We start from the raw sequence: 13,289 nt of genomic DNA, 5'->3' as shown, positions 1-13,289 counted from the left end.
AGGGCCTGTATGTCAGTGGTATAAATAAAGACATGCCATTTGGAAGCATAATTTGGTTACCTTTTCTGATCAGCTCTACCTGGGTAGCTAAAAATGCATTTATGATATGGGAATAGCATGAAAGGAATATGTCAAACAGGGATACCTGTTTTCTTAGTAACGTTGTAATGCCTCTTGCACTTTACCTACCATTTTGCAGTCTCTTGATAAGTAATTAGTAATGAAGTTGACATCAAATCTATTACTATGAAACCAAAGGTAATCAATAATTTCTTTCTCTGATGAATATGCCTTATGTGCTAGATGGTCAGGGTGAGACAAAACAAGCATTAAGATAAGCTTACCCTCAAAGTATTTATGTTCTATTTGAAGAGACAGAACTAACACAAAAAGCTTTATGGTCCTAAACTGTGGGGTTCTGACCGAGGTAAGGAGGAGTTACAGGAAGGAAGATGAAATCATTTTAGAAGGCTCACTGGGGAACATGTAAGTGGAGCTGGAATTTGAAGGATGGGTTATTCGGTTTTTCCCAGCAACAAAAAGATAGGACCACGTGGGAGAGCACAAGGTAGGGCAGGGAAGGTGCAGGTGACCAGAGCCTGAAGTGGACATCGAAAAGGAGGGGGCAGCATCAAGATGGAGGCTTGTGAGTTAGAGGAGCACTAGCTTATGGAATGATGACTATGAAAAGTAAGCAGAGAAGTTTTAATTGAAATATGGGGCAGCGGAAAGTCAGTGTAATTTCTTAAGTGAGGAAAGGATTAGACAGGTCAGTCATTAGAGCTGGAGAGTAGAGTTCAGAGGCTGTTTAGATAACATGAGATTTGAGGCAGTGGAATGAACTCTCCTAAAATAGGTTGTGGCAGAGGAGGCGGAGAAGGAGGAACTATGTCCCAGAGATAGTTCAGAAGAAGACATGAAGGGAGGGGTGAAGGGAGGCTCTATATCAGAAACTCTGTTACTTACATTGTTTATATTTTCCACCAGGAACACGATTTTTTTGTTTTAATCTCCATTTGAAATAGCCTTGTTTTGTTTCCTGGTCATAAGAATAATATGAGTTCTTTGAAAAATTAGAAAATAATAAGATGGAAATAAAGATGATAATATCACTACCAGAAAAGATCACTAATAACATTAGAGGTCTCTATCTATTCATTTACCTATCTATCCATTTAACCATTTGCATGTCCATTGATATGGTATATAAAAAAAGTTTGAAATACTCAATGGAAAAGACTAATTATGAAAGAATATAATGCATTTTTGTTTTTGTTATGTATATGAAGATAATAAGCACCACCTATACACACACAGTTCCATGCATTTTAAAATAATACGTTGTTTCACTTAAATATATGATCGTGTTCATGTCAAATTTGAATCTTTACCACTTAAAAAGGACTGTTATTTTTAAAGTGGTATCTAGTTAGGAAAAAAAATTTAAAAACTACCAATGTATGCAAAATAGTCTCTCCTCCTTCTACTTCCAGCCGTATTCTTCAGAGAACTAGATTTCTAGCCATCTTTATTTTTGAATGTTCTGATGGTTGCTTACCCAGCTCTAAACACTGCTTATACCTCTTTTTATTTAGTAGACAGAAGTGGTAAATAAAAGTACTCTCAAATTTCCCTCTCAATTTTTATGTTTTATTTTTTTGAGTTAACTTATTGGTTTTATTTATAATTTTAATGTTTTAAATTTATTTATAATTTTAATCAACTTAGGTGGTTTAGATAGAATCTTCTCATTATGCAGGGAGATAGTATCCTTCCTCCATAGCCTGGCTTCTTTTGCTATACCATTTCTTTTACATCATCGAGAATTAAAACATTTATATTTTATTCTATAGCTGTAATTATTTTTCATTCTCTATTTAGTAGTTGATTCTAAAAATTGAAAAATACTATAAAAAATCAGCATTTACAGTTTTGTGCTTGTGTAAATAGTGCGCATAGTGTTCACATAGTGGGGTTGAGATGGTAGACAAGATGGTGTAAATCTCTGCCCTAAACCTGTGCCACCTGAAGGGAGAATGTTCCAAGTATCAGAAAACAAATGGTCTATTTATTTATATTCTCTCTCAGTTGTGTAGAATTAAGCAACATTATAATTGGTTTTATGTTGTTTTTCTTGAAATCTGTAGTTGCCGTGTGGTTTTTGTTTTGGTTGTTGTCAGAAGAAATGCTAAGTTCTAGATCTTATTAAGTTCTAGATCTAGTTGTGTGTTGCTTTAACAACAGGGATATTTCTGAGAAATGCACTGTTAAGTGATTTTGTCGTTGTGTGAACATCAAACAGTGTACTGACACAGACCTAGATGGTATAGCCTACTATATACACTTAGGCTATGTGGTACTAATCTATGGGACCACTGTTGTTTATGCAGTCTGTTCTTAACCAAAATATCGTTATATATACGGTCTGTGACTATATGTAATTTTATCCTCATAACAGTCCTCTGATGTGAGCTGGGACATACGTTATCCTCAATTAGACAGGCAAGGAATTTGAGGAACAAGGGGCTAAATACTTTGCCCAATGTCACATTTTTAATAATTGGCTGAGGAGACATTTGAACTCCTATTGGTTTAGTTTCAAAGCTTTTCCACTGTACTGTTTGTTAACAGAATGGCTGTAACTGCTAAGGGAGCAAGAAATCTCAGACATGATACTTGCCTGTGAGATTGGAAGAATCTTGATACCATGGAGAGAAGGGAGGATTATACTTGGAAGATAAGTTCTTTTTCAGATTGTGTGGACTGGCAGCAGTCACTTCCAGTTGAAGGTTAGGGACTGGCAAATAGGTGTGAGACCAAAGCTCATCTCCATGTGGATTTCAGTTGTCCTCGTAGAGGTTTTTGTTAAAAGAATTTAACTTCCTTGCTGTAAGAAGTGAATATGCATAGAGAGGAGATTTGATGAGGGAGGAGTAGAGGGTTGAGACAGGGGTGAAGAACCCCAAATGAAGGAGAAGATAGATGTGTCATGAATTAAACTATACAAGCAGTAGTGTAGCATTTAGTGCAGCATTCAGAAGATGATTTCCACTGCAGTTTATGCAGTCTGTTACAATTTCTGGAAGGAAGACTGTTGTTTGCATTCCAGCTAGATTTGTAGTTCGGTTCTTTGGCCTCAAATCACAAAGACCATGGTTTTAGAAATTGAGGTTTTAGGAAAATTTAATACAATTTCTATTTTTAGGTATAGGTGTTCATTTCCTCAAATTTCTGAGTTTTATAGAGATGCTTAGATCATCCAAACACATAATATTTACCAGAGGACCAACCACTTATAATACTTGTTCTAACTCAAATAGCCTTCATCACTTATTGTTTATTTCTTTCTTTACCTGTCTAGGTTGTTTTATTTGTGGGGATCACTGTCATTCATTCCCACTTGTTGGAACTGTTAATAACTCATGACACAATGCAAGCCAGTTATTTTCTTCTGACAAAGTATGAGCTCCCTAAAGGAAGGAACTTTGGTTTCTGTTCACTGCTAATTCCCTAGCACCTATCACAGTAACCGTGTACATTCAATAAGTGTTGGGTGAATGAATTAATGAGTTGTGAGGATGTTAAAGAAAAAAATTCCTTCAATATCAAAGGCAGGAGAGACTCTTGGAAGCATTATTGAAGGCCTGAAGTAATTTTTGCCAAGATGACCCTTATGATTGTATGGCTGAAGTCAAATGTCAAAAGAAGGCTTTTGTCTGTCAGTTTTGTCTGAAAAATTATGACTGGCCCCAACCAGTAGTCAACATTCAGTTTGTTTCCTTTTCCATGAGAATTAGCACATAGTTGTAATATAATCCAGATTTTATTAAATGTAAGATAAGCCTATTTTCATCATTTTTTCTTCATTTAAAGTTAATCGAACTTTTTTCCCTTTTACTATTAAATTTGAGTCCTTGTTCTAAATGCTTGCATTGCAAGTGGCCTTTTTTAGCTACCAGTACAATGGAAGGTCTCCTCAATTCTTTGTAAAAAGTGAAAAAAGAATGTAAATAGAGAATTTTGCTTCCTTGGAGAAGTCTTTTTCTTATTAATTACAACTTTCTTTACTGGGAGCCATTGAATATTTCTTGTGCACTATTGCTTCCTGTTGTAAAGGGAAGAAATAGCCCTTGCTGTTGAAAAAAGTCCATGGGCAAACAGCATAGGTTTGGCTAATTTTAAGGTACTTTCATTTATTGTTGGTTTATACTAAATCATTAATTTATTAACATTTTGTGTGATGAGCTTAATAAACCAGTATGCTAAATGAAGGAGAATGCAGGTTAATATAACTAGGTAATAAAGTTGCATGGTATATTAGTTTTCTATTACTGTATAACACATTGCCCTAAAACTTAGTGGCTTAAAAATGCATACATTTACTCTCTCACAGTTTGTAAGGGTTGGAAATATGGGCATGGCTTCGATGCATGCCTCTGGCTTGGAGTTTCTTAGGGCGTTGCAGTGAAGCTGTGGGCAGGGCTGTGGCCTCATACAGAGCTCTACGAGGGAAGGATCTGCCTCCAGGCTTACTCACGTGGCTGTTGGCAGGATTTCGTTTCTTGCAAGTTGTTGGACTTAGGGCCTCAGTTCTTGCTAGCTGTTGCCTGGAGACCACCTTCAGTTCCTTACCACATGGGCCTCTCCATAGAGCAACTCGCAACATAGCATCTGACTGCTCAGAGTGCGTGAGTGAGAGGGTGCCTGAGATGGAAACCACAGTTGTTTTGGTAATGTAATATTTTATCCATTAGTAGTGAGTCAGTAAGTCTAGTCCCCTCAAGGGGAGAGGATACACAAGGACGTGGATACCAGGATGAGGGGATCATTGGAAGCCATTTTAGAGGCTGCCTGCCACACGTGATAACATACAAATATGGATATATTCCATATGAGGTAAAAATGTTTTCCTAAACTACATTATTCATTTTATTTTGCCAATTAGAAGCAGTTCAAATCAGCAGATGGTACCTAATTTTAAAAACCAGAACCTCTGATTTTTTTGTGAGCAAAAATACCTAAGCCCTAAAGAATTTTGATTTATCAAGTGTGCTATGTGATAGAGATCTTTATGATATAATAAATAACTACAAAAATGTGCCATTGGGATTTAAAAAATTTGGTCACCTATCTGTTGCTTTTGTTCCAATGGATAAAACCTTGTTTTGAATTTGTTGAGATTGATGAGCAAGAATTATATTTATGTTTAATATTAATAACGTGTCCTCTCTTTTCTCTCTCCATTCCTTACTCTCCATTAGATCGATCTGGAATAGAAAATGTCAACTCTGTGGAGGCTTTGCAGGAAACCCTCATCCGTGCACTAAGGACCTTAATAATGAAAAACCATCCAAATGAGGCCTCTATTTTTACAAAACTTCTTCTAAAGTTGCCAGATCTTCGATCTTTAAACAACATGCACTCTGAGGAGCTCTTGGCCTTTAAAGTTCACCCATAAGGCCTTTGTTTATTTACACATGAATTGATTCATTCTAACTGTACATTTTGTGCTAAAATGCTTATTTATATGTGTATACCGTATGTGGAGATAGAAAAGACCTTTAAGACAATACAAGATTGTAGGCTATCTCTGTAATCATTCAGTAGCTGTTTGGATTGAGATTTCTTCAGCCACGATTAGACATTGACCCCATTTCCCCGATAGACCAATCAGCTGTGTCGCACTTAAACTGGAAAAGTTACACTGAATTATAATCACACTGAATGTTAGACTTTTTCATCTGCCAAAACCAAATAAATATAACGCACAATCATAAGTATATGAGGACTTAAAAACTAATCCTTTGTGGTAGAAGTTCTGTTGTATGATGGAAACTTGATTTCACCACAAGACTATTTGGTCTGATAATTGGAGACTTTGCAAGTTAGGAGAGCTCCATGTCTGTATTTTACTCTGCCGCTGTTGAAAGTATGTGATCCTGGGCAGGTTAGTTGGTTGTGGAAGATGAGAATTGATGGTGTTCCCAGTGTGTCCCCCTCCGCCCCCCACGGAGATACTAAAAAATGTCTGTAAAGCATATTTACCTCTTGGGAGATAGGCACTATGTAAATAAGGTAAAGTTTTTGTTATTATTCATAATAATACTCTTTTCTTATTTCTGAGAAATCATTTCACAGTCCACACCAATGTATTCAGGGTTCCTGCATATGTGTGGGGTATCCTCCTGGCACACACATATTCAAAGTTTATGGGTACATCAGATGCATAGTATGTGTACATAATATGTATGTGAATATAGTTATACATAAATATATTTCTTCACAATATTTTAAACTGTGAAGAGCTTTATCATACAATAAACCTAAAACAAGAGGTGTCAAAAGACCCGAATTAGGTGCATTTTACCTGTTAATGACATAACCGTTGCTTTAAATGTTTAGACAGCAGAATATTGAATTTATGCTATATTTTTGTTTATTTAAGCAACACTTAAAGTGTAACAGGCAGTTGAGTCCAAATTTCAAAAAATATATATTTTAGGGTTCATCTTTGGTTCAAGGTACTAGTTGTTTAAAAGTTCATTCAGATAGTTACATTGTGTTAAAAAAGGTTGCATTGCTGCCCCTTATATACATGATGCAGCTTGATGGTAGATATTTTTATTCTTTCTGGGAAACCAATCAATGTTTAAGGAAACTGTTTAATACATTGGCATGTGTGAAAGAGAGAAAGAGAGAGTGTGAGTGCGTGTGTGTGTTCTGAGTCCACTTTTTTTCCCCCTAAATAACACTACAGGGATTTTGTCAAATTAGATTTAATCTATAATTTGAAAAATCATTTAGTGTGTGACCTACAGGCTTAGAAATGGTATAGTCAGAGACATTTCATCTGCATTTCTAATATTGGGCTTTATTAAATAGATAAGAGCAGCCTCTGTTTATGGTAGTAGGAGAAATTGCCAAAGTAGAGAATTTTGTGTATTTTTTTTGTTATCCTGGAAAATAGCAATTATTTGGATTTTTTGGTAAAGATTGCCTTCTGTATAATTTTTGGATTATATAAAATTGCAGAGATGAAAAGAGCCTGCTTTACTATACTCAGCCTGTTACTTTAATGACATGTGAGCAGAATGCCTTATTTTGTAATCTTGTTTAACTTGTTGCTACTGGGACTTGAATTTCTGTGGCACTAGTTAAGTAAGTTAAAAAAAAACATTAAACCCTCTCATTGTTAAAGAGGAAAGGTGATGGTGATGTCTGTAATACAATATAAACCATAATTGTGATTTACCTTAAGTAGGTATGACTTTTATGGGATATACAGTATAGTTTTTGTGAATCTTTACATGATAGCATTATCTTTTTATAATTTTTTTCCAAGATAAATGCATAGTTTCTTCTATGGGAGATAGAAACAGCTTTTTGAAGTAATACTGAAACCTCAAAGATCATGTTGATTCTTAATTTTTGCCTTTTGTGTAAGCCTCTTTATAACATGTATCTTTAAAACAATTACTAAGTCTTTAGGAATGTGTAACCACAACTATGTTAGTATTGCTTATAAAACTTTAGTTAGGGTTCAGTATATACATGTGTACATCTATATATAGGTATATAGATTCATATTTTGTCTTGTAAAATTTTATTTGAATGAATTCTTCCTGTAGGTAATGGGAAACAAAATTAATAGTTCATATGCCACTCATAACATTTCTATATTTGAAAATAGCCCAATATTGAAACTTCTAATTCTAAAATTAAACCAGCAGCCTATTACAAGCACATTCTTTGATTGAGTCATTGGTTATAAAGTTACTAAATGCAGAGAAGTCAACCAGTTTAGGAAGCTTCTGAGTCGGTGGGACACTGTTGATTGATTAATAATGTACTGTATGAATTAAGTAATGCTTTAACTCTGATTTTACATTTTAAAGTTAAAATACGGGCATTATGTCAGCAAACTTAAGGGCATTATGTCACCAAGCTAAAACGTTTCTTTTCTGTGCTTTTAATGTGTGTCTTTACATGATCTGAGAGAGGATTATAGAGAAATAGCTGAGGGAAAGGGCAAACATCTTCTTGGGATGAAGCTTTTCCTTACGGTGATGGTTTAATTACAGATTGAGAAATCAGAAGGAAATTTCAGTGGATTAAGTGTATAGCTTTCATACCTACATTTCAAGAAATTACCATTGTAACTTGATAAGATAATGATTTATTTTATGTAAACATCATTGCAAAGCAAGGTGTAGAAGCTCAGCTAGACTTATTACTGTGCACGAGAGTAAATACCTATCTCAGTTATTCTTTTTCTTTTCCAATATGAAGTTTGCTGAATGTACAAGAAGAGTTTATCACTTAGGATATAGAGTTTTTTTAGGGGTTCGGGGAGGGGCCGTGTCAGGAAATTACCTATAAATAAAGATTGTCTTGATTTGATCCGAAACATAAAACTTGAAGCTATTCTTGAACTAACACGGAAAAATAAATGGCTATTGTTTTAAAAAATGATAGAAATATATTGTTGACAGGATATGAATTATTTTCTACAAACTGTAATTGATGAGGACATGGATAATATCTTCATGTTTCTGAAAAGTAATCTGTACATGGGGGGAGGGGATAATAAATATTATTTCTAACCAAGTGTGGTTTTTGGTATCTTTGTTGATGTTTTTGTAAGACAATTTATTATAATTTAACTTACTACTTTGCCATGGGCATAGCAGGATCTCTTATGTAAATCTCAGACTCAGCACAGGGAGTGTATCTATGCAGGGCTTTTTAAAAAAAGATTTTAGAATTTGTTTAGAGATTAGCAAGGGTTCCTGCTATTTTATATAATGCCAGCTGTACAGTGGTTCAGTGTCTGATAAGGTAGTCTTTTTGGGAAGGAGATGGTGAGAGAGGAAGGGGGTACATGATCTAGCCAAGAATCAGCCTCCGCCCCGGATGGGATAAGGTGCCTCGGCAAGATCACCACCCTCTTTTCCTTTCCCTTTTCCTAGCGGTTGTAGCCATTCTGCAAAGTTAACGCAGTTACTTAAGACAGCTTTCCCTGCAGTTGTTTCCCAGACCAGTGATATCCACATCTTTTTTGTGGGTATTAATTGGTGTTAGGAGGGAGAAATGGGCTCCTTGATTAAGTAAATTTCGAAATACTGGGTTGAACAAGGTTACTGAGATGTCTTTCGGTCCATCCTATTCTGTAGTGTGCATGGTGAATGGTTTAAGGAAGGGTTTAGTGGGATGTAGTTTTTCAAACTTCCTCCACCAAGTAACCTTGTTTTTTTTCTTGTGATCGAGCGCTTCTGGGGACTTTTACAAAGTGTGCTTTTAGGAGAAAAAACCTTGTTAGCCCACTTTGGGTGTTGATCAGGATGTTGAACATATTCTGTGGATTATTGTACAAATTTGTGTCATATTTTGCTCTTTTTTGCAGAGTCTGATAGGAAACACTGAGCTCTAAATAAATATGTAGTTGATGGAAAACAAAATAGGTTAAATTCCTTTTGAATTTAGGAAATGCTGCCTGTGAGTAAATGAGTGAATTTCAGACAATTGACGGATCTGGTTTTAGTTTTTACACTCAAGTTGGGCCTGTTAAAATTTGTTAGTTTCTTTTTCTTAATTCTTAGTCTGTCTGAAAGTTTAGCAACAAACTATGGCCTGTGTTGTAGTAGCCGTGTCAGAGTAAACAACAGTCTGAAAGTTGGTTACTATGGAGTGATTTTAGAATATCAAATCCATTAAGAACAACACTGGATTGAATGGGTTGAATGGGTGTAGGAGCCATAAGGGCAGTCTTGGAGGAAGCTCAGAACCTCTCCAGAATGCTTTATATGGGGCACATTCCCCAGAATGTAAACATGCTCTTAAAAGGAGCATTTTCCTTACATTTTAATATTACTTATTAAAGAGAGTGAGACCAGTCGTGGTGGTGATTTTTTTTTTTAAAAGGCAAATATGAATTACCCAAGGCGAATAGATGGTATTCCTAAATTTTTTTTCTCCTTTTTTCCTACTGGTATACATAAAATTAAATATCTTCTAAGGTAAGCTGGTTTTTTTTCTTTTCTCTTGTTTCATTTTTCTTTGAACTCTCCTTATGCTTAATCCTAGCAGTTTCTTCCCTCTATTATTTTTCTGTTCTGTTTGTAAATTTTTGTCTGTCCCCCCTCCCCCCCACCTCTACAATTGCCATTTCATTTCCTGTTCAGGTTCTGCAGTTAAATGCAAGTAGGGTAGTTTCCAGAGTGGAAAGCACCTATACTTTCATTCTCTCTTGATGGTCCTTTGCTCCCTATGAGTGCTTTTTTTCTTAGTTATTTTTTCTGACAAGATTTTTGAAGAATAGACTGATGGTTTAGTTATTCAGTACTTACACACATTTATTGAACATCTGTGTCTCAGGATTTTTTTTTTTAATCTAGATGCAAAACGAGGTTCCATGAAAATCCAGGGCGCTAGCCCAGACGGTGTCATGGGAGTTGTGTGCACATGGGGCAAACAGCCACCAATCACAGCATCTTGACTAAGTCATTGCCAGCCGCTGCTGTTCTAGCCATGGTGTCCCGCAGCCGGCTTGTAAGGGCTCATGGGATCCGATTGTTAGGCTCATGGGATCCGATTGTTAAGTTTCCAGGAATTTAGGGGGTTGGTTGTTAGAAACACAACCATTATTAAAAATTAAATTATGTAAGCTTGCAATTATATTTGAAAAGGTAAAACTTCTTATTTTACATTTTGCTGTTATTTATGCTTTTGAGGTTCAGTACTTTCATTTTTATGCATGTGGTGGGAATACTTAATAATGATGTATTTCTTCCCATCTCTTCCCAACTTCCTGCTAAGTGATGGCACATTTGGGAGCTCAGAATTGATCGTAGTGGGATTATTTATACCATAGAATGCTGCAAATGCTGTGAATCAGGGCTTGATTTAGTTGATTGTCTAGACTTAAGAAAGTGATGGAGAAAATGTCAATACAGGTTAACGTAAAATTGTCTCATGTCTCTAGCTATTAAACATTGGGAATAACAGAAAATTGAACAAATATTCCAGTATTGGAAAACTGTTAACTGATTCATCAAAGAAGTTGCTCACATCACTAAGTTCTGACATCGTTTTTATTGTTTCACTTTTGTTTTACTAATTAATATACATTAAAATATCAACACTTATCTCAGAAGTATACTTGTTTGTCAGTTGCAACTTCAGCAAGAAAGTGATTTGTGAGAATTAATTGGTTATATGGAATTTACAGTAAAGAGTATTGTATATCTTATAAATTGTGCACTGTATATCCTTTTGCTAAATAATAATAAATACATACAGATGTACACATACATATGTTTTCCCTCCCCAGAGAGCTAGCTATTAAACATTTGCCAGCATGCCACTATTTTCCTACATTAATTCATTTGATCTTAACCCCAAGAGGTAATTCTATTTTCTAGATAAGGGAAACCAAGGCTCAGGCAGTTGAAGTAATTTACTTAAGGTCACACAGCTACTGAGTAGAGGGTTGGACTGCAAAACTCAGACATATGAGCCCCAGAGTCTGCTCTCAACTGTTAGACATAATAGAGGAGCACAGGGCTTGGGGCCTCCTTTGTGGCAGAGCGGTTTTGAGGTCTACTTTGATGTGTATACGTGTGGAGCTAATGATTGTTTGTGAATGGATAAAGGCGAAGCTCTTAGTCAAGAATTCAGTACATATTAGGAGTTTAATGTTATCCTTCTAACTCCTAAGTAAGTTTTTCTTTCATCTGTGGAAAGGATAAACTACTTAAAGTGGTTGCAAGACTATGTGAAATGTATTGAAAAGTCTGCAGACAGTGAAGCCCTGTACAGATCTTAGGTTATTGTTTCTCCTTAGGAAATGCCATAAGTACAAGAGGGGAAAGGAGGAGTCCCCAGGGGAGGAATGAGGTGGGAAACTGAGCTCAAGGCCTTAGAGGAGGTTTTCTCTCCCTGCCTCAGTGTGTGTGGCTTGGTCTCTCACAAGCGCCTCAGGGCTGAAATGAAGAGACTACTTACTGCCACAGGAGGTGCTGGTTCCTGATTTAGGCCTTTCTCAGCTGGGAACTGCACTGACAGTTAAGGATGACTCTGTGATGACCTCAACCTTCAGATGCTACTGACTTCCAGTAATTTACTCAGGAGAATCTAAACAAGTCCATATCTCATTACCAATCCCTCAGACGAGAATATATAGGGAAGATCCTTAGTGTTCCAGTTGATGCTGGCATTGTCCAAGGTGTACATTTACCACAAAGGACAGAAATAATTGACTTCACGCTTCTTGATCTTAAGAATAAGTACCCTGAAAGGGAAGAAGGTATTCCATGTATTTGAGTTGTGAATATTCTCAGCGTATACTGAGGACTGAGGATACCTTTCTAGTTGCGATTCTGCTCTTCAGTGATCTTGAGAAGGTCCCTTCAGCGTTTGGTTCCGTTCCCCTCTGTAAAGAGAGGGAATTGAACTGTATTCCTTCCAGCATCCCTTCCAGGGCTACCATTTGTGGTATGATGATATGTAAACACAGTTAAAAAAGAAGAAAAGTCTGAGAGTGGAGAATGTGCTGGGGTAGGGGACACAAACGGAGTTCCTGTAGCTAAAGGTTGACAGGTCACCCTTAACCTTAACCTGGTGTGGCATTGTACTCCGCTGGCCATCTCTCCTTGTGGTGTGACTCCCCACTCCCTCACTCCTGCCTCAGTTCTCAAGCCTCACAATACCTTTAGCTCAAAGCCACCTCTCAAGGCTCGGACAGGAAGTGTGCTGAGGGAGGAGGGGTTGTGTCCCGGAATTTCATATCTTGCAAGGTTCCAGTGCCCAATGAAACTGGAGAAGGGCATAAAGCACAGGGAATGTTGGGGAACTCCTGGCCCAGTGGCACTGTAGCTCACCTGTCAGTGCTCCAGCAGGTCCCGAATTTTTAGGTGAGCAGTTTATGTTCCAGCTGAGACCTTTCCCTGCACAGCAGCACTTTCTAATTTTTGATCCTAACAAAATGTAAATTTTTGTAGTAAAAGTGTAAAGAGTATAACATTTTTTGTAGTTGATTCTCTCATCTCTTCCCTTAAATCCTTTTAATTTTACTCAACCCTCAAGGAAGTCAGGAAGATTTTTACCATGTAAAACCAAAACTTTTACCTGTTGTCCCTTTCCAATACTCCTAGCTGGCAAAGTAAAAAGAATTCACAGTGAATACCCACACATCCACCACCTACATTTTACCATTAATGTTTTATTGTATTTGTTTATTACATATCTATCCATCCTTCCATCTATCAGTCCATCTTGGGCTTTTTTTTTTT

The 13,289-nt window shown here is 36.5% G+C and overlaps 1 protein-coding gene across 3 annotated transcripts in view; it reads left to right on the top strand.

Moving 5' to 3' along the window:
* The window catches only part of NR1D2 (nuclear receptor subfamily 1 group D member 2), a 28,610-nt gene extending 20,003 nt beyond the window's left edge, over positions 1-8,607 (top strand). For 2 of the 3 annotated variants that reach the window (XM_044754095.2, XM_070492844.1), the window contains one exon: positions 5,262-8,607. In XM_044754095.2, coding sequence (XP_044610030.1) covers positions 5,262-5,458 — 197 coding nt within the window. In that variant the 3' untranslated portion in view covers positions 5,459-8,607. Of the gene's footprint in view, positions 1-2,631; positions 4,311-5,261 lie in introns of those variants that run through there. The other variant, XM_070492843.1, reaches the window with a different exon arrangement.
* The last annotated feature ends 4,682 nt before the right edge of the window (positions 8,608-13,289 follow it).

Source organism: Equus asinus, chromosome 21 (assembly GCF_041296235.1).
Source record: "Equus asinus isolate D_3611 breed Donkey chromosome 21, EquAss-T2T_v2, whole genome shotgun sequence".
Classification (NCBI taxonomy): Eukaryota; Metazoa; Chordata; class Mammalia; order Perissodactyla; family Equidae; genus Equus; species Equus asinus.
Note: the sequence above shows the minus strand (reverse complement) of the source record. Positions and strands in the feature narration are given on the sequence as shown.